The sequence below is a fragment of the Entamoeba nuttalli genome (genome assembly GCF_000257125.1).
Source record: "Entamoeba nuttalli P19 unplaced genomic scaffold asmbl_1882, whole genome shotgun sequence".
NCBI classification, from domain to species: Eukaryota; Evosea; order Mastigamoebida; family Endamoebidae; genus Entamoeba; species Entamoeba nuttalli.
This window is the reverse complement of record NW_008574924.1, coordinates 1-19,730: the sequence shown is the minus strand read 5'-3', so window position 1 is coordinate 19,730 and position 19,730 is coordinate 1. Positions and strand designations below refer to the sequence as shown.

The window sequence follows — 19,730 nt, the reverse complement described above, 5'->3', positions numbered from 1 at the left end:
TGAACTATGAACTGGAACACTTGAACTATGAACTGGTGAACTAGAAGATGTTGTTGGAATGTATGAAGACTCTTCTTTAATCACAATATGTCTATATCTGATAATAACACGGTGCTCAAGTGATAAACATCTGATTAGTCTTGCCTGATTATCATATGAAATCATATTAAGTCCTTTTCTCATTTGAGCGTTTAACTTAACTTTTAACATTGCAATTTTTCTCAGATTCTTTCTAATTGTTCTCATTTTACACATTAATAATTTTCTGTCTTTAATACCAACCAAAATTGACATATCTTTCATATCATTTTCAACTTCTTTGTTTAATGTTCTTTCAATAGCTTCCAACCGTTTCATTTTCTTTTCGATTGTAGAGAGAAGATATTCAAGATGAACCATACGGCACTTACATTGTTTCCCAAAGCAGTGAAGATACTCACATTGTGGTTCACAAACCTATTAAGTTAACATTATTTTCTCATTTAAAAATTTTATTTACCTAAATATCGAAATAAAATATGTCTTTTCATATCAATAAAATATAGATGTAATGATATTATTTTCGGTTAATAAAATTTGATTTGAACAAACTTTTCCACACTGCTCTACAGCAACACTCATCGTTACAATCATTAACAATACAATTAGTTGTAACATTGTTGATTTATTTAATATTATAAATGATTTTCAAGATTGTTTCAATTTTATTCTTTTTTATGATTTTTGCTTTTTTTCTTTTTTAAACCTTTATTTTTGTTTTAAATAACATAAAATCATTTAAAGCATAACACAAGATGTTAATCATCGAAGCTACACTCTAGACATAACAACGATTCTAGGAAATTGTCTGTTGCACTAGCAATTGTATCGAACGTAGTTTTTTTATTTTCTTCTTTTGGTTCTGGTTGTTTATTGTCTTTGTTGATATTAATAATCACTTCAGTGGCTTTAATTTCTTTTGCTGGTTTGACTTCTTTTGTTTGTTCATTATTTTGTTTTAGTTCTTTACTTTGTAATGACTCCGTTTCTGGTTCAACATTTACACTTTTACTTTCCTTTTTAGGTAATGAATTAGAAGATTCTTTGACTATTGATGAAATTCTTGGTTTTTTTTCATTTAAGAGTCTTTGGTGAATAGAAATTACTCGTGGTGTAGTTCTCACAATTGTTTCATTACTCTCTTCTCCTTCTGATGAAACAACGATCTCATCATTTAGTTCTTTATTAGGAGTTATTTTTTTTGTCTCTTCATTTTGTTTCTTTATTACCTTTTCTTCTTCAGCCTCTTGTAATTGTTTTTCTTGTTGTTGAGTTATTTTTTGTTCCTCTTGGTCAATTACTTTGTCTAATTCATCTTTTAATTCCATATCCATTGCGTTTTCATCAATGACTTTTGCATTTCCATTAAATAGAAAACGATTATGATCAAATGAAATAACCCCATCAAAAGTGCCGGTCATTCTGAATGGGGTGTGAACAATAATAGGATTATTTCCATTTTGAATATTTTTCAGGATGAGATGTGATTGTCTGTTCATTTTAATGACTACTTTTTAGTTTTTTTGTTTTTTCATTTAAAAATTTCATATGAACATATCAAAATCATTACAAACCCTTTTTCTTGAGAAAAAAAGAGGTGTTTGTAGATGAAGAATATAACTTGGTAGTGGGTATTTATTTAATTGGCACTTATCTATTGAAATTGCTTTTAATTTATCATGTTTTATTATTTAAGTATTTATTCTTATGAGTTGTATTACTTTTAAATATTTATAGTAAAATATATCTATGAGAGAATCAAATTATTTCATTAGTTAAACAGTAATATCGTTTTATCATTTTCTTCAATCTTATTAAATCTCTTCTTTTCTTTTATCACAAATTGATTTTTAATTAGTTATTTATTATTAAATGGTTTATGTTGCATAATTGTTTTGTTTATTGTTGTTGAATATTTACTTTGATATTCAACATATTTAAGTTTATATTAGCATTACTAGTAGAGTTATTTTATTATTGTGTCAATTCAAAAATAGAAAATAATGTGTGTAATGAAACTTTCTCGTTTATAGACAAAGAATTGATATAATTCATATAGATGAAATGAAGAGAATAAAAATTTTATTAATTTATTCAGCAAATTGTCTTTTCATTTAATAAAGTCATGAACAATTTCCTATTTTTTAAATGAAAAGTTAACTAAATATCCTGAAAAGTTAGGAAATCTCCTATAAGAAGAGAAAATGAAAATAAAAACTGGTTTTTTTGAAAAGAAAAAAGAATGCATTCTCCACCACATAACAATATACATACATTTGATTGGAGTAATGAGAAAGAGGGGAGACATGAGGTTCGAGTTGTTTACAAAGATATGGATGATGATGGAGAACCAACACCTACTTCAACAGCTAAAGCTCAGTTATATGGGGTAGATGGAAATCCTCAAGAATTAGAAGTGCCAATTCCTGTGAATTATTTTAAGCTCTATGGATATTCATGTTGTCCATGTTTTATTCCTCCACCATGTTCACCAGCAAATTCACATAGGTATTGTTTAGCACTCTTTTCAGCAAGTTTTATGTTATCAATTGTTCAAATTATTATGTTAATTGTAGAAATTTCATTAGATGGGTTTGAGAAACCATCAATTAATTGGATGTTAGGGCCAACATCAAAAGCAATGAACACTCTAGGAGCGAAGAATGACTATGAGATTAAATGTAATTACCAATTATGGAGATTAATAACTCCTATTTTTCTTCATGGAGGAATTATTCATTTACTTTGTAATTTAACAATGCAATTAAGACTTGGGATGATTATAGAACGTAGATGGAATTCATTTAGATTTTTGATTGTCTATTTTGTTAGTGGTATTATTGGGAATTGTTTTTCTATTATTTGTCAACCAACAAGTATTGGAGTTGGAGCTTCAGGTTCGTTGCTTGGAATATTTGGAGGATTTGTTGTTGATATTATAATCAACAAAAACAAATTTGAAAACAGGGTATGGTTAAGTCTTATTGGAAGATTAATGATATCAATAATAATTATCTTTGTATTTAGTTTTGCACCTGGAATAGACTATTCAGCACATGTCTTTGGTTTTATGGGAGGAGCAATTTGTGCCTTTGGACTATTTGCACATCAAAACCCTTGGATAACAAAAAAATTGTGGATCAAAATAAGTATATGGATAATTTGCCCACTAATATGTCTTGCAGTGTTATTATTGACATTGTTATTATTATATCTTGGAGTACTCAATGTTGGAAAATGCAATTAATTAATTTTTAAAAAACTTTAAAACAATTCATTTTTGTAAAAACAAAAGAAATAAAGAAAAAAAAAGCAAGTAAGTATATTTACATTACAATCATTTCTGTATGACTTTTCCAAATTAATACACAACATAATAAAATGATTGCAAATCCTATAAGAATTTTCAGAGAGTCTATTATCCATCGATTATGTTCTTCTCGTTTATAATTTTTTCTACGTTTTCTCATCATTGTTTTACGTTTATCTGGTGATTCGAAAAGACTTTTAGAATAAGATTTTTTAGGATGAAATCTCTTTTTTTCTTTACGTTCATATTTTTTGATTAAATCAGAGTGAATTTCTTTTTCTAATTCTTCTAATGTAGAATCATTTTGTGCAGTATATGGTGTAACATAACTAGCACTTGAAGTTTCATTTATTTTTTCTTTTACTTCAGGTTGTAGTTGAAGTTCGTAAGAATTATCTTCTTCTGATTTTGTGCATTTGATTATTTGATTAATGAGTTGATGTGTTAATTTGAAATCATCAATTTCATGTATATTTAATGTATCTGTTGAAGAGTCTTCCATTGTATCATCACAACTAGGTATTGGAGAAGTTAATGGTGTTACATGAAAGATTGGAATTAATAATGGTGTAAAAGAAGGAACATTGAAGGAAATATTATTTGTTTGTGTATAAAAAGATCGTTGATAATAACCAGATAATAAGTCACTAGATGACATGTAGTATTAAGTGAACAGTTAGTTCTTAGTTAAAAATATTTAAAAGTATCGGTTCATTGTTTTTGACTTTTCGTTTTTTCTTCGTATTTATTAATTTTTGTTCTTTCATTTTTTCTTTTTTTTATAACCATACTTATTATTTTTTTTTTTGTATTTCTTTCCATAAATTTGATTTTTGCCGAAAGAAATTTTGTAGAAATGAACTTTTCTATTACAAGAAATAATAATGTTTTTTCATCTAATATTGTTTATCATTTATATTTATAATTTACTTAAAACTTAAAAATTAATAATTCTTTAATAAAAATATTTGTTATTCATTCATACAAATACTAATTATAAATAAGGAATAATGATTTAATTGTATATTTAATTTTCAAAATTTAGAACCAAATGATTATAGTTAATAGAATAACAAGACATAATAAATAAAGTAATTAAAATAAGAAAAAATAACTGCTGATGTTGATTATCATAAACAACAAATAATTATTTAAATTAATTCATAAAAGCAATAAATATAAGACATTTTGTATATTATTTTGTACTTCCATCATATAAATCAAGTAATTTAAATTATTGTTTTCAATTAGATTAGAAAAGAAGTAAGTAATGATGCAAATCAAAATTTTCATATAATCTAATCAGATTGGGTCAATAAGAAGAAGTTAAAAAACACCAAATACAAAAGAAAAGGTAATTTACCCAAAAAATATCAATTCAAAAACAGATAATAAAAATTGTTTTTAAAAAGAAAGAAAAAATATTTTAAAAAAAAGAAAATGAATAAGAAAGAATGAGAAAGAAGTTCAAAAAATGAAGAAAAGTTCAAGTAGTTTAAATAAAATGATATAACTAGAAATACACTAAAAAAAAATAGGACTTTAAATATATTTAAAAAAAAAGAAAAAAGATAAAGGGAAATAAAGTAATAAAATGGGAATTTACAAGGATTTTTAGAAAAGAAGAAAGAAAAATAATGGACGGCGAAAATATTAGTTCAACTCTTCAAGATCAAAAGAAATGAGTATTTAAGGGTTAGGTCAACTTAGAAAAAAACATTACTTGAAGAATGGCTGGAATTCAACTTGCAGATGAAGTCACTAGTGTTTACAATGATTTCAAATTATCTCATAAGTATAGATACATTGTCTTTAAAATGAATGACGGTATGACTGAAGTTGTTGTTGAAAAGACTGCTGAAAAGAATGCAACATATGATGACTTCCTTAAGGATCTTCCAGAAAAGTCAGCTAGATATGCTGTTTATGATCTTGAATATGACACTCCAGAAGGATTAAGACAAAAGATTATCTTCTACTTATGGACTCCAGAAGGATGCAAGATTAGAGAAAAGATGTTATACTCTGCTACTAAAGCTACTATTAAACAAGCTCTTGTTGGACTTTCAGCTGAAATTCAAGCTACTGATGCTGGTGAATTAAATTTGGACGAAGTTATTGCTAAAGTAAAAACTATTTCAAAATAAATTCATTTTAATTCAATTTTTCTTTTAGTTTTTTTATTTTTCTTTTTTTTTAATATTTTTTTTGTTAAATATTTACATAAATCTTAATAAAATTGTTTTTATGAATTTATGTAGAAGAAACATTGTATTTATCTTTTTTTGTGTTATAAATATTTTATTATAATAATTAGAACATCCTATTTATAAAATCATTTTTGTTATATATTACATTATCAATTCTTTTAAGTAGGACATGTTTTTAAAATTTTTGAATTTATTTTTCTGAGATTGAGATTTAGAAATATAATGATTGTTATATAATAAAAATAATAAAATGAAAAGGAAATAAATGAAGAGACATTTTCAAAAGACAAAGAAAAATCAAGAAGAAAGAACCGAAAGAACTTTTTATAATTATTTTTCATGTTTTTGTTCCTCGTATTTCTTTTATGTGAAATAAATGCAATTTCATTTAAAGAATGGATTAGTCTTCATAAAAAAGCATTTAGTCCAATTGAATATTTAAGAAGAAGAGCTGTTTTTATTGAAAACACTAAATATGTTAATGAAATGAACAAACAAAATTTAGGTTTTACTTTATCTAATGAAGGTCCATTTGCTGTTCTTACTCGTGAAGAAAGTGTGGCTATTACACAAGGAATTCATATAGACAAATCTGATCTTGAACAATACAAACCTTTGAAAAGAGAAATAACTGAAGCTATTGACTATCGAAATATTCAAGGAAAAAATTATATGACTCCAGTTAAAGACCAAGGGAATTGTGGATCATGTTATGCTTTTAGTTCTGTTGCACTAATGGAAACTGCTGTTTTATTGTCATATGATGATCTTAGTCCTAGTAATTATTCACTTTCTACGGCAGAAATTGTTTCATGTTGTTATGATCCTAGTGAGTGTAGAGGATGTGAAGGAGGATCTATTGGAGGTGCATTAAAATATGCACAAGATAATGGAATGCAATCCGAGTCAAGTTTTCCTTATAAACCATTTGAACAACATTGTTTACAAAATCAAAAAGTTATGAGAGTTAAAAAATATACTCATAGTGATACTAAAGGAGATGATGAAAAAGTTCGTTCAGAGATATTGTCATACGGACCTGTTGGTTCAGCAATGGATGCATCACGTTCATCATTCCTTTTATATCATGGCGGTATTTATAATGATAAAAGATGTCGTTCTGACAAATCAACAATTGCTGTAGTTATTGTTGGATATGGTATTGATAAGAATAATGGTAAATATTTTATTGTTAGAAATAATTGGGGACCATTTTGGGGAGAACAAGGGTATTTCAGAATTTCATCAGACAATAATTTATGTGGATTATCTAATGATATCTATTATATAGAGTCTATAGAAAGACTTAAATAATTAATTTAAATTTTAGTAATTAAAAACACAAATATTTTTTTTAAAGAAAAAAAAACAAATTAAATTTATTTATTAAATTTCATTTTAATTATTTTCTAAATTAAAACAATTAATAAAAGAATTAAATGAATTACTTCCATTCTATAACATGTAGTGATTGAACTGTAAATGTATCTTCTCCAGAACAATTACCAAAAAGTTGAGTAAAACAAGAAGGTACATTATTATATTCTTGAGAAAAATACTTTGAAATAGAAGAAACACCTTTTTCACTTGCTAATTTAAAACAAGACTCTGCTTCAACAATCATTGTTTCATTAGATGATGCAAATCGAGCAAGAGTATATTCATTGTCTTTTTTAGTAAATTTCATTGGACGAATTCCACAATGATTACGTAAAGTAAATACATAAAATTCATTATCATTCATAACATCAAAATCATTATCTCTTAGAGATATTGGAGAACGTAATTTAGAACTATAACATCCAAATATTGAATCATCTTTTGTTTTTATAATAATACTAACATTTCTATGTCCACTAACTATTTCATTAAATGTTTTTGGTGTTGGAATTGTTCCATTATATAAAATATGTGCTTTTTTACCATTATTCCATTCCATAAGAGTAGTTATAGATGTTGAAGGTAAACCACTTGATTTATCTATTTCTTCTTTTAACTGTTCTGAACGGTTTTCTTTTTCTTCTAATTGAAGATTTGTTGTTATTTGATTTTGAAGTAAATTTATTGTGTTTTTTAATTCAAAATAACTTTCTTGAAATGTGTTAATAAAATCTTTAAGTAATAATATTATTTTATTTGTCGTACATCCAATTGTTTCATTATCTCTTCTATTTTCTAATTTATTTATAAATTCATTTAAATTTTGAATTTGTTGTTGCATTTTCAATGATGTTTTTTAGTTTTAGTTTTTGCTTTTTTTCTTATATTTTATCTTTTTCTTTTCCTTTTTTGACTATGAAAAATCAATTAAACTTCCATTAAAAAAGTTTGTTTGATAGAAAATTAAAAATCATTTAATATTTGTTTAATTCATATAAATAAGTTGGTTATAAAGAGTTAAAAACAAATATAATTCCATTAAGAAATTAACTTAAAATTTATCAAATTTAAATCATGTGAAATTTAATACTTCTTTTTCAAAAAAAAAGAATTAAATTGTTTGATAATAAAAAGAATGTTATTATTGTGCATTAAAATAATCAATAATAATCAATAGAAATAACAGAAAAATGATAATATTCACTTCTTTTTAAAATAATGAAAAAGAAACAAAAAATAGTTAAGAAATTTAATGAAATGAATTAAAACGAAACAACTCAGAACAAGTTATGAAAACTTAAAACGTCTCAAATGAATTAAGTTTTTTAATTTTAATTTAAAATTATTAAAAAACTATAATAAAAAAGATATTTTCTTTACGACTAACTAATAGAAACAAACTTAGAAATATTTTATTTATCATTTGAAAGAATCATGTATGGTTATCCTGTAGGTGGTATGAATTTAAGTGGATATCCTATGAATGGAATGTGTTCAATCCAACCAATGGGTTCTGTACAAGTAGGAGTTCCTGTTATTACAAATACTCCTGGAATGGTTACATCAGTACCAGTATCAGCACTTTGTCTTTGGAATTTAGTTCCATCATCTAATTCATGGATGAACAGTCGTGTTCAATGTCAAATTATGTTAGATCCAATGTTAAGAAATAATTGGTGGTGGAATTTAGTTCAGTCTGTTAGTGTTACACAATTTAATTCTGTTTATATGTGGTTTTTAAGTGTTGACACTGATCGGTCTGGAACAATTGAAATAAATGAATTGATGATGGCACAATTCCCAGGTGGAATTACTTTAACTCCACAAACTGCATTAAGATTAATGAGAATATTTGATGTTGATTTGAATGGTAGAATTTCATTCTATGAATATATGGGAATGCATAAATTTTTAGAAATATGTTATAACGTTTTTATTCAATGTGACACAAATAGGTCTGGAACTATGGAACCTCATGAAATTATTCCAGCACTAAGAATTCTTGGTTTCTTTGTTAATCAAAGAACTGCCATTATATTACATCGTCTTTTTGCTCATGGTAGTACAATTTGTGATCTAAATTGTTGGATTGCTTTATGTGCTTTTGCTGCTCAAACAAGAACAGCATATCAGTTGATTATAATGAATCCATATTATGGAATTATTCAACCATTTAATCCAATAGAATTTGGTAAATTTTTAGACGTTATAACATCATTATTAGAATAATCTAAATGGTTTTTTATTTCTTTTTGTTTTTAATAAAAAATAATATTTGGTTTTTAAATGTATTAATGACTTTATATTAAATTTGATTAAAGAAATTCCATTTTATATTAACAAATCATTTTTCACTAAACTATCTTCATTTTTTTATTGAACCTATAAGTTTATTTGTTTTATTTAAATCGTATTACATTTAATTTTAAATTCATCATTTCTTATTACTTAATTTATCATTTATAACTTTTAATATAATCTACAAAAGTATTTGTTTTTGTTTGTTATAAAGTAGTAGAATAATCAAAATTCAATACAATCTTAAGTGAGTTATTCTAACTCCTTTGTACATATTTAAAGTATTTATTTGTTAATAATCATATAGTTTAATCATTTTATTCTTATATAATATCTTTTTGTATCATTAATAATACTTATATAACTCTCATAATTAGTATAGACAGATATTATTCTTGATATTTTAATATTGTATTTTTTTCCAGTTTTTTAACAAATGAATTAACATAATTATTTTATTGAATAAATAAGCTTTCAATAATTTTTATCTTTTCAAAATATTTTAACAAATAATTATTCATTATTTTCTTATCAATTAATGTATATATTGAATTAATTTCATATCCATCTTAAGGAAATTGATAGATTTATGATTGTTTAATTTTTTGTTTAATGTTCATTTTTATTTCTTTGTTTGAATAAGTTGAAACATTATTAATTCGTAATGATATTCAATTAATAAGTAAAATTTCATAACTTAATTTTTCAATCATTTTAATAATTATAATAATATTTAAAAATAAGGATATTATTTTTTATTATTTTTCTCATTAAGTTTATTCTCTTTATACATCTTTTGTATTTGAATTTAGTTAAAAAAAATAACATCAAAATAATTCAATTATAAAACATATAATATAATTATATAAATAGAAATGAACGAATTAAAAATAGAAATGAAACAATCCAATCTGAATAAAAAAAAACGAAAAAAAAGGAGAAATAAACTAATAAATAGTAGTAAAATCTTATAATACTTATAGTTTTGACAAAAAAACATTATTATTTGTGTTATTAGAGACAAAATAACCAATCAAAAATATTCCAAAAAAATGAATTGAAATATTAAAAAAAGAAGAATCAAAAAGTTAAATACTTTTATTGATAAATCTTATAGTTTCTATTTAGTGTATTTCCTCCTTTTTTTAAATGCAGAAATGTTTATATTTTACTTTAAAATGATAAATAGAATGAAACAATTAAAATATGTTAAAAACCAGAGCCATAACTTGGTGGCATTCCTCCCATTTGATTATATCCTGGATATTGTTGTGTTCCATAGTATGGCATTCCTCCCATTTGATTATATCCTGGCATCTGATCAAATCCTGATGCTCCATTTATTTGTCCATATTGTTGCATTCCCTGTGGCATATTGTACCCTGGATATTGTTGAGACCCAAAATTATTGATTTGGTTGTATTGGTTTGCTTCTGGATTTATTCCATATCCTGGATATTGTTGTTGATTGGCATATCCTCCCATTTGACAATATGGTTGTTGAGGATTACTTCCTGGATATTGTTGCTGTGGATTGTTTTGTTTTCCATTTGCTTGTTGAATATTATATCCTGGATATTGTGGTCCACTTGGTTGTGTTTTTGCTTGTTGTGGGGTGGTTTGTGGTGGAACAGCATTAGTCATTTGTTGTTGAATGTTAGGCGTATTTGGATAAGCATTATATCCTCCACCAACTTGTCCATTCTGTGGTTGTCCACTCTTTCCAGCAGGAGGTAATGGAGATATACCAACACTTGAAGGAGCATTTATTCCTTGTTGTGGAGTTGTAGCAGTTTGTTGTTGGGTGTAAGGGATTGATGAAGTAACAGTTGGTTGAGAATTATGTCCATCAGTTTGTTTGTGTTGTTGTTCATTAGGTTGTTCAATATTATACCCCGGATATTGTTGTTGGATTGGTTGTTGTCTATCTTTTTCTTGAACACCATATCCTGAGTATTGTTGTTGGGTGTTATATTCTTGTTGCTGACATCCTTTTTGTTGTGGTGGAGTGGTGGTTTGTTGTGTAGTGCAAGTGTTTGATGGACCATCAACTCTTTGTTGGTTAGTTGTATTATTAGTTGGTTGTTGCATTGGATTAGTTGGTTGTTGCATTGGATTGGCTGGTTGTTGCATTGGATTGGCTGGGTGTTGCATTGGATTAGTTGGTTGCTGTTGTGGGTTAAAAGTACCAGCTTGTCCATAATATTGATTGTTATTTGGTAAATTTAGAGTTGGTTGTTGAGCGTTGTATGCTGGATATGGTTGAGCTCCTGTAGCTGGAGTAGTTCCAGTACTTACTGGTTGTTGAGAAGTCATTGACTGCTGGATAGGATAACCAGGATATTGTTGGTTTGTTGTATCAACAGGGTATTGAGGTTGATTAGAATTAGTGGTGGTTGGTTGAGTTGAAGACATGAATAAATAAATGAATCTTGAATAAAATAATTAAAATTCGGGATTGGGTTATCTTTTTTTCACTTTTCCAGAAGAAACTTAAAAATCTTCATTGTTAAACTGGAAAAAGTTTTTTATAATACGTGTTTATATTTTTAGGATAAAGAGTGTTATAAATAACAATCATATTAGTAAAAAAGTGGGATGGACTTAAAAAGAAACTTCCAAGGAATTCTGAAAGAAGAAAGGAGAAGAAATAAAAGTTCAATTTTAATAGAAAAAGTTTTTTTATATCAAAAAATTATAAAGAAAAAGAAAGATTGAAATAAGGATTAAAATGGTGACAACTTCAAGCGTAAGTGAAGAGGACAACAATTTATATGAAATAGCAGGATTATTAATAGTTTCAGTCTTTTTGTTTACATTATTGTGTCACATTATTGTAAGACTTGTTCCATGGCTTCACATATTTTCTGAATCGATTGTATCATTATTTATTGGTATTGCAATAGGACTAATTTTGTTAGCATTACATTATGTTGGAATTGATTATTTATTGAATGGAAGTGATTTTGCTCGAATTTTTCAAACCATATTTCTTCCGTTGATTATTTTTAATGCTGGTTTTACAATGAAGAAACGTAATTTCTTTAAGAACATTATTCCTATTTTGTCATATGCTATAGGAGGATGTGTTTTATCTTCATTAATTATAGGATTTGGTATTTATGGTTATACATTTATTGACACAAAAGTAATTAGTTTAGGCTCACATAATTTAACTATGTCTGAGTCTTTACAATTTGGAACATTACTTGGTGCAACTGATCCAGTTGCAACACTTGCATTATTTCTTGAATTAAATGTTGACCCTTATTTATACTCATTAGTATTTGGAGAATCTGTTTTGAATGATGCTGTTTCTATTGTATTATTCCATACATTAGACCAATCTTTAGAGTCATTTGGATGGTTAGATTTATTGAAAATCGTCGGTGAATTTCTTTTTATTTCTTTTGGATCTTGTGTGATAGGTCTTTTTGTATCTTATTTCTCAGCGTTTGTAATGAATAAAATGAAAGTAATGCATTTTTCAGGAACATTCAATTTGTTGTTAATTCTGGGTGTGGCTTTTCTTGGTTATTTTGTCTCAGAGTTATTAGAAATGTCAGGGATTTTAACCATTTTTGTAACGGGAGCTATAATGTCTCATCATCACTGGTATTCAGTTCCAGAGAATCAACGACCTGTGTTGTATGTCTCTGTTGGTACTTTAGCTTTTGTAGGAGAAACACTAACATTTATATCAGTAGGAATTACTATGTTTAATCCATCCAATTTAACAGCTGACTATTGGAATCCGTTATTTATTCCATATGTTCTAGTTCTTTGTTTTGTCTCAAGAGCATTCAATGTATTTCCTATTTCTTTGTTAATGAATTTTAGACCAAAAGCCCCAAAAATTACATGGAGACTTCAAATTATGTTATGGTATGCTGGGCTTAGAGGAGCAATTGCTGTTATTCTAGCACTACAAATGAATAATCCTAATGTCATTAACACAACATATTCTATTGTTCTTTTTACTAATATAGTAATTGGAATGACTACTCCAGGTTTATTGAAATTAATGAAAATTGAAATGGGTGGTAGTGAACCATTAAATGTTCGTCAGATAGAATCAAATGAAACAGTAGATATAAATGAAGCTTCAAGTAATAAGAAGAAGGCAATGAGAAAGATGTTTGTAATGTTAGATGAACTATTTTTGAAGAAATATTTCGGAGGTCAACCAAGAAAAGAGAAAGATTTAGCACAAATTGATCCATTTCTTGTTAATGAAGAACTTGAAACTGATAGAGAAAAAGTTGATAGGAAATTTAGAGAACAACATGTTGTTCAAAAGGAACAAGAGAAATTACAAGGAGATGAAGAAACTTATGAACGTGAAACTACACCATTAATTCATGAAGAAATGAAAGATAATAATACCGATGAAAATCCTACAGGAAGAGTTGATTAAATCATTTTATTTTCATATTTTAATTTATTTGTAAAAATAAATGAAAGGTAAAAATAGTTATATAAATTGTTTACAGTATGGTAGTATTGATAAAATGTTTTTACGCCATCTTAAAAGAAAGTAGAAATTAACAAACAAATATATTTTATTATTATTTTCTAATATTTAATTTACTTCTTTTTCTTTGAAAAAAAAAGGAGTTTAATTCAAAAAAAGGACTAAAAAAACATAACAGGAAACAAATAAGAAAAATTCAATGAAAAGGACAAAATATAATGTAGAAGCAGATGGATATCATATAGAAATACCTTATACATGTTCTGAAGTTAGAAAATTAATTAATGAAGGAAAACATATTGATAAATTTAAATTAAAAAGAGAAAGGATTGAAGCAAGAAGTGCATCATTTGGAAAAGGAGGAGAAAGAACAGCATTTGAAGGGATATTTACAAAAAGTGAAAGAGAAATAGTTTTAAAAAGGTTTAATAAAGAAAGAAAATTTGATGTTTTTATTGAAACGATAGAAAAACAATGTGTTTGTTCAAGTTTAGCTATTGAATTTAATCAACTTCATGTTACAGAAAAACAAATTCAATTTATTCCAACTACATTATTTATTTCAAATTCATTTAAAGGAATTTATGATGAAAAAATATTAAATAAAAAAGAATTAGAACCTTTAATTGAAAATGGAATATTCTTAGTTGAACCTTTACTTCATGGAGAATTTATTAAATTTAATTGTAATAATGGAAATTTATGGTTTGATTCATATCATGCAACTTTACATGCATTTAGTCATTGGAGTTGGTGTATTAGTAATCATCAATTAATTATTGTTGATCTTCAAGGAATTCAAATTGGAAATTGTTTTTATTTAACCGATCCAGCTATTCTTTCAATATCAGAAAAGAAATTTTCAAATTCATCAACTAATTTAGGTGAAGAAGGGATAAGTAGATTTTTTGAAACACATTATTGTAATCAAATATGTGTTGCATTAAATATTAATAATGATCTTTATCCTAAACAAATTCCAGATGAACTTATTTCAACAGAAACACCAGTAAATGAAAAAATGTCATGTGTTTCACAAGAACCATCAACTTCATTAGGAAAATGTGTTGTACTTCATCCATTTAAAGCAGAAGAAATAAATGATTTAAATTTAGAAAAAGATGATATAATAGAAATAACAGCAAAAGAAGGAGATTGGTGGCAAGGAAGATGTAAAGGAAAAGAAGGAATTTTTCCTAAAAATCATGTTCAAGAATTCTTAAAAGTATTTCAATTTGTTTGTTGTTCTGATTATCATGCAAAAAATAAAGATGAAATTGACGTTTCTGTTGGTGATTTAGTTTATCTTCTTGGAAAAAAAGAAGGAAATGTTAGAGTTGGACTAATTGGAAATGAATTTAAATTTGGATTTATTCCATTTGATGTTGTTCAACCAATAAATTGAAAATATAAATTAACTGTAATTTATTTTAGGTTTAATTAAATTAATATAAAAAGAAGTATATTATTGTTATTTTGATTATTTGTTTATTTTGTAACAAATTTTAATGAAAACAATAAGAAGATTTTAGAATAAAATTAAAACTATAATAAAATTATTATAAAAAAACTATTTAATTCAAATTCAAAAAAAAAAAAAAGAACTTAAAAAAAAATTAGAAGAATTTAAAAGAATGCAACAGGAAATTAAATATCCTGATATTTTTGGTCAAACTATACAAGGTCAAAAAGTTATTGATAACTTTGGAAATGGAACATTTAATGAAATTATGAAAAGTTTAGGTGAAAGTTTTAAAATTGAAGATATTGAGAAGTATTGTCTTCGTGTAAAAAAAGGACAACCACCATATTGTTGTTTTGAGTATTTAGATGAAGATTCATATGGAAAAACAAATGTTGGAATAAATGATTTGATTGAAATTGTTTATCATCCTACGATTTGTGCAAAAATTATTAGTGAATTATTAGAACAAAAAACAGGAGAAGAGTTAAAACAAATATTATTTAAAATCAAAATGGTATTAGATGATCCATATGTTGCAAGTGAATTTATTGAACAAGATGGAATTGAAAATATACTTAATATTACAATGAATAATCATGGTAATATTCAAAATTATGCAATGCAATTATTAAGGAAATTAATGGGATATAATAATGGTATGGATAGAATTGTTAAAAATGAAGATTTAGTTGAATTATTATATTCATTGATTGATCCTACTATTCCTACTTCAGTTTCAAAACAAGCAATTGAATTAGTTTTTGTATTATGTGCATTTGATGGATTCTTTTCTTTTATGTGTGCTGCAAAAAATTATGCAAAAACAAATTCAATAAAAATATTTAATAATATTATTAAAATGCTTGAAATTGATGAAATTGATGTTCAATTAAATGCATTAACATTAATTACAACTATGCTTGAAGCTGCTCCATCAGTTGAAAATAAAAATCAAATAATTCGAGACTTAAAAGAACAAGGAATTGATAATATTATTAAAAAAATGTTAACAAAATGTAAAGTTGATGATTTAAAAAAGAAATTAAAAGAAGTAAAAACTATTCTTTCAGTAAAACTTCCAGTTGGTCCTATTGATTATCAAACTTTATATATCGAAGAAAAGAAAAAAACTACTGAAATGGAAGAAAAAATTGCTAAAAATGATCAAATTCTTCATGATACTTTACAAGAACTTGATTTACTTAAAGATGAAAAAAATAAAATGGAAAAAGAATATAAAGAATTAAAAGGAAAATATGATAAAGAAGTTAGTGCTGCTGCAAGTGCTCAAGCTAAACTTGATATTATGGGATCTAAAGGTTCTCAATTTACTAATAATGTTGATCAATTAAAAATTGAATTAAGAAAATATAAAAGAATGTATGATAGTTTAAAACCAAATGAATTAAAATTAGAATATGATTGTGTTGATTTAAAAAGTAAAATTAAAGAATTAATGACTGAAATTACTTCTATAAAAAAGGAAAATGATTCTTTAAAAGAAAATTTGAATTTAAAACAATCTTTACAAAGTACTTCTTCTGATCTTCCTCCTCCACCTCCTACTTTTGATATGTCAACTTTACAAGTACCTTCTAATGATCCTAATTCTTCTTTACCACAACCTCCTTCTATTCCTACTCCTTCACAACAATCTTCATCTTCTCTACCAGCACCTCCCCCTCCTGGAACACAACCTATTCCAGGAGTACCTCCCCCTCCTCCAGGAGTTCCAGGTGCTACAGGAGTACCACCTCCCCCACCTCCTCCTGGAATGCCAGGAGCACCCCCACCACCACCTCCTATGGGTAAAGGTATGCCACCCCCACCTGGACTTGCTCCTGCACAAACTAAATTAAATAAGAAAGTTATTAAACCAGCAGAAAAATTACGACCATTATATTGGAATCGTATTGTTATTGATATGAATAGTGACAAATCAATATGGAGAGAAATTAAAGAAGTAAGAGTAGATGAAAAAGAAATTATTGAAATGTTTAAACAAAAGAAAAACACTACTGCACATATTGGAAATAATGATGAAAATAAAAGTATTGGAGGAAATAATAAAAATAAAAAAGAATATACAAGATTATTAGATGATAAAAGATATAATCAACTTGGTATTATTAAGAGTAGATTACCAAAAGAACCTGTTCTTAATTCAGCAATTAAAGAATTAAATTCTAATATTTTAAATCCAGACTTATTAAAAACAGTTAAAGACTCATTATTAACAAGTGAAGAAATAGCATTATTTGCAGATGCAAATAAAAATGAAATAGATCCAGTAGAATTATTCTTTTATAATATTTCTAGTATTCATGGAGTTAAAGAACGATTAACATCATGGGAATTTATTCAAACATTACCAGAAAAAATTGAAGAATATCCAGAACAACTTAATAAAGTAGAAGCAGGAATTAAAGCATTAAAAGAAAGTTTTGCATATAAAAAATTCCTTGGAATAGTTGTTAGTCTTGGAAATTATTTAAATGGAGGAAATCAAACAAGAGGACAAGCTGATGGATTTAATATTGAATTTCTTTTAAAATTAAAAGATGTTAAAGATAATAATGGAACAAGTAATTTATTAGAATATTCATTAAAACAAATGACTAGAATGGAAGATCTTCCTGAACAATTAGCACCTGTTAAAAGTGCAGCAATTGATTTAAAAGGATTATTAGCAGGAATTAGAAGTGTTAATAAAGAAATGGAAGGAGTTAAAAATATGATTGCTAAAATAGTTGATGCAAATGATAAAGCAATGAAAAACCTTGTTTCTCAATTAAAAACACAAGAAACTAAAGTCACTGAATTATTAAATCGAGCAATTACTTTAGAAGAAAAAACAAAAGAAATTATTATTTGGACAACTGGAAATCCTTCTGATGCAAATAAAATGACTACAGAAGATTTCTTTGGATTATTTAAACAATTCATTTTAACTGTTGAATCTTCTATTAAAAAAATGAAACAACCTACAGAATCTCCTAAAACTTTGAAAGTAGTTAATAAATCAAATATTGGAACTAAAGTTGCTGATGGAGAAGATCCTATGGCTGTTTTAATTGCTAAAATTAAGGCTGGAGGTGTTAAATCACAATTAAAACCAATTAAATAACTTCAATTGATTCAATTATTTTATTGTTTTGTATTAAAATTAAATAAAAAGAACTTTAAAAAATTATAATGTTATTTGTTCTCTTGTTATTGTGTTGTTTTGTTAATGTAAACTCTTATGATCTATTTGATGTATTATCTGATGAAACTCTTTCAGAGCTCTTTAGTCTTGACATAGAAGATATGGAATTCGATTTATCTGAAAGTTTACCAAAAAAAAATCCTGCTCGAGATTATGGAAAAGCTCAACAAGCTTTAAACAATCAAAGAAACATTGCACTTCGTTATATCAAAGAAGGTAGAAATAAAATTAATTCTTTTAAACAAAAAGCAAAAAGTCTTCTTGGTAGTCTTAAACAAAAACAAAAAAAATTCTCATTTTGATAAATGTTTTTGAGATTATTGTTTTATTTTTAAAATATTTTTTTTTATTGTTTTGTTTTATTATTAAATTATTAATGTTAATATTCTTTTAAGCTCTATTTATTCTACTGTATAACACATGAATATCAAGATAATCACATAAAAGTAATGTTCACTCACAAAAAGATTTATGTGACATTATCAATGATATAATTATAAGTAGTTTCAAATAAATAATAGCAATAATCATATTATTACCTTTTATCATAACTATAAACACTATAATCAATTCTTATTTAAACACACTTATAATAAAAATAAAAGTAAGTAGTATAATCATAGTCACCATATCACAAATAGAATGTTTGATTGATACTATTCTGAGAATAACCAAGACAAATGAAAACGATATAAGAATAAAAGATAGTACAAGAAAAGACAAAGAAAGACAAAATGAAAGAAATAAAGAACAAAAACGTAGTTAAAGAAAGGATAAAGAGAAATCAAGAAATTGAAAGAATAGTGAAAGGAAAATTATGAAATAAAAAAGAAGAAAAAAAAAGAAATACACAAAAATTGAAGAAAAGAAGAACGAGAGAAGAAACAATACAAGAACAACAAAACACAATAGAAGAAGAAAAAGATATATGAAATATATGAAAAAGAGAAAGAAGAAACTCATATAACATAGAAAAGAAAACAAATAAATGAGAGATTAGAGAATTAAAGAAATACAAAAGAAAATAAAGAAGAGACAAAAAGAAGAAAGAAGAAACAAACCACCAAAATTTGAAGAAAAAATGATGAAGAGTTATTAATGATATAGAATAAATATAATAAACAACAGAGTGAAAACTAAATAAATAATAGAATAAATCAGAATAAAGATAAACAAAGATTATAGAGAAATTGATCAAAGATGAAAGAAATCACAAAAAGATAAGAGAAATTAGAAGAAAAAGAAAAATGAGTTACACATCAGATTTATTCTATAAATTAAAATAAATAATGATAAAATCATATGATGATAAAATTAATAATAAAAAGCAATTAATTAAGTATTAA

General features: G+C 25.7%; 12 protein-coding genes across 12 annotated transcripts; 8 read left to right on the top strand and 4 right to left on the bottom strand.

Moving 5' to 3' along the window:
• Positions 1 to 797: 797 nt before the first annotated feature.
• Positions 798 to 1,538, bottom strand: ENU1_000940 (hypothetical protein; the record flags this gene model as incomplete). The annotated part of the gene is made up of 1 exon (XM_008856419.1): positions 798 to 1,538. The coding sequence occupies one exon, from the start codon at positions 1,536 to 1,538 to the stop codon at positions 798 to 800; it is 741 nt and encodes a 246-aa protein (XP_008854641.1).
• A 755-nt stretch (positions 1,539 to 2,293) lies between these two features.
• On the top strand, positions 2,294 to 3,286 carry ENU1_000930 (peptidase S54 (rhomboid) family protein; the record flags this gene model as incomplete). The annotated part of the gene is made up of 1 exon (XM_008856418.1): positions 2,294 to 3,286. A coding segment is annotated over one exon (993 nt), but the record flags the coding sequence as incomplete, so codon positions are not given.
• A 79-nt stretch (positions 3,287 to 3,365) lies between these two features.
• Positions 3,366 to 4,007, bottom strand: ENU1_000920 (hypothetical protein; the record flags this gene model as incomplete). Its single annotated transcript, XM_008856417.1, has 1 exon — positions 3,366 to 4,007. One exon carries the CDS (start codon positions 4,005 to 4,007, stop codon positions 3,366 to 3,368), a length of 642 nt encoding a protein of 213 aa, XP_008854639.1.
• A 1,072-nt stretch (positions 4,008 to 5,079) lies between these two features.
• ENU1_000910 (actophorin, putative) lies at positions 5,080 to 5,496 on the top strand (the record flags this gene model as incomplete). The annotated part of the gene is made up of 1 exon (XM_008856416.1): positions 5,080 to 5,496. The coding sequence occupies one exon, from the start codon at positions 5,080 to 5,082 to the stop codon at positions 5,494 to 5,496; it is 417 nt and encodes a 138-aa protein (XP_008854638.1).
• A 402-nt stretch (positions 5,497 to 5,898) lies between these two features.
• ENU1_000900 (cysteine protease, putative) lies at positions 5,899 to 6,873 on the top strand (the record flags this gene model as incomplete). The annotated part of the gene is made up of 1 exon (XM_008856415.1): positions 5,899 to 6,873. The coding sequence occupies one exon, from the start codon at positions 5,899 to 5,901 to the stop codon at positions 6,871 to 6,873; it is 975 nt and encodes a 324-aa protein (XP_008854637.1).
• Positions 6,874 to 7,003: 130 nt separating this feature from the next.
• Positions 7,004 to 7,780, bottom strand: ENU1_000890 (hypothetical protein; the record flags this gene model as incomplete). The annotated part of the gene is made up of 1 exon (XM_008856414.1): positions 7,004 to 7,780. The coding sequence occupies one exon, from the start codon at positions 7,778 to 7,780 to the stop codon at positions 7,004 to 7,006; it is 777 nt and encodes a 258-aa protein (XP_008854636.1).
• Positions 7,781 to 8,373: 593 nt separating this feature from the next.
• On the top strand, positions 8,374 to 9,168 carry ENU1_000880 (EF-hand calcium-binding domain containing protein; the record flags this gene model as incomplete). Its single annotated transcript, XM_008856413.1, has 1 exon — positions 8,374 to 9,168. The coding sequence occupies one exon, from the start codon at positions 8,374 to 8,376 to the stop codon at positions 9,166 to 9,168; it is 795 nt and encodes a 264-aa protein (XP_008854635.1).
• A 1,278-nt stretch (positions 9,169 to 10,446) lies between these two features.
• On the bottom strand, positions 10,447 to 11,652 carry ENU1_000870 (hypothetical protein; the record flags this gene model as incomplete). Its single annotated transcript, XM_008856412.1, has 1 exon — positions 10,447 to 11,652. The coding sequence occupies one exon, from the start codon at positions 11,650 to 11,652 to the stop codon at positions 10,447 to 10,449; it is 1,206 nt and encodes a 401-aa protein (XP_008854634.1).
• A 316-nt stretch (positions 11,653 to 11,968) lies between these two features.
• Positions 11,969 to 13,654, top strand: ENU1_000860 (sodium/hydrogen exchanger 3 protein; the record flags this gene model as incomplete). Its single annotated transcript, XM_008856411.1, has 1 exon — positions 11,969 to 13,654. The coding sequence occupies one exon, from the start codon at positions 11,969 to 11,971 to the stop codon at positions 13,652 to 13,654; it is 1,686 nt and encodes a 561-aa protein (XP_008854633.1).
• A 256-nt stretch (positions 13,655 to 13,910) lies between these two features.
• ENU1_000850 (protein kinase, putative) lies at positions 13,911 to 15,116 on the top strand (the record flags this gene model as incomplete). The annotated part of the gene is made up of 1 exon (XM_008856410.1): positions 13,911 to 15,116. One exon carries the CDS (start codon positions 13,911 to 13,913, stop codon positions 15,114 to 15,116), a length of 1,206 nt encoding a protein of 401 aa, XP_008854632.1.
• A 229-nt stretch (positions 15,117 to 15,345) lies between these two features.
• On the top strand, positions 15,346 to 18,303 carry ENU1_000840 (formin 2 family protein; the record flags this gene model as incomplete). Its single annotated transcript, XM_008856409.1, has 1 exon — positions 15,346 to 18,303. One exon carries the CDS (start codon positions 15,346 to 15,348, stop codon positions 18,301 to 18,303), a length of 2,958 nt encoding a protein of 985 aa, XP_008854631.1.
• A 68-nt stretch (positions 18,304 to 18,371) lies between these two features.
• Positions 18,372 to 18,686, top strand: ENU1_000830 (hypothetical protein; the record flags this gene model as incomplete). Its single annotated transcript, XM_008856408.1, has 1 exon — positions 18,372 to 18,686. The coding sequence occupies one exon, from the start codon at positions 18,372 to 18,374 to the stop codon at positions 18,684 to 18,686; it is 315 nt and encodes a 104-aa protein (XP_008854630.1).
• Positions 18,687 to 19,730: the final 1,044 nt, after the last annotated feature.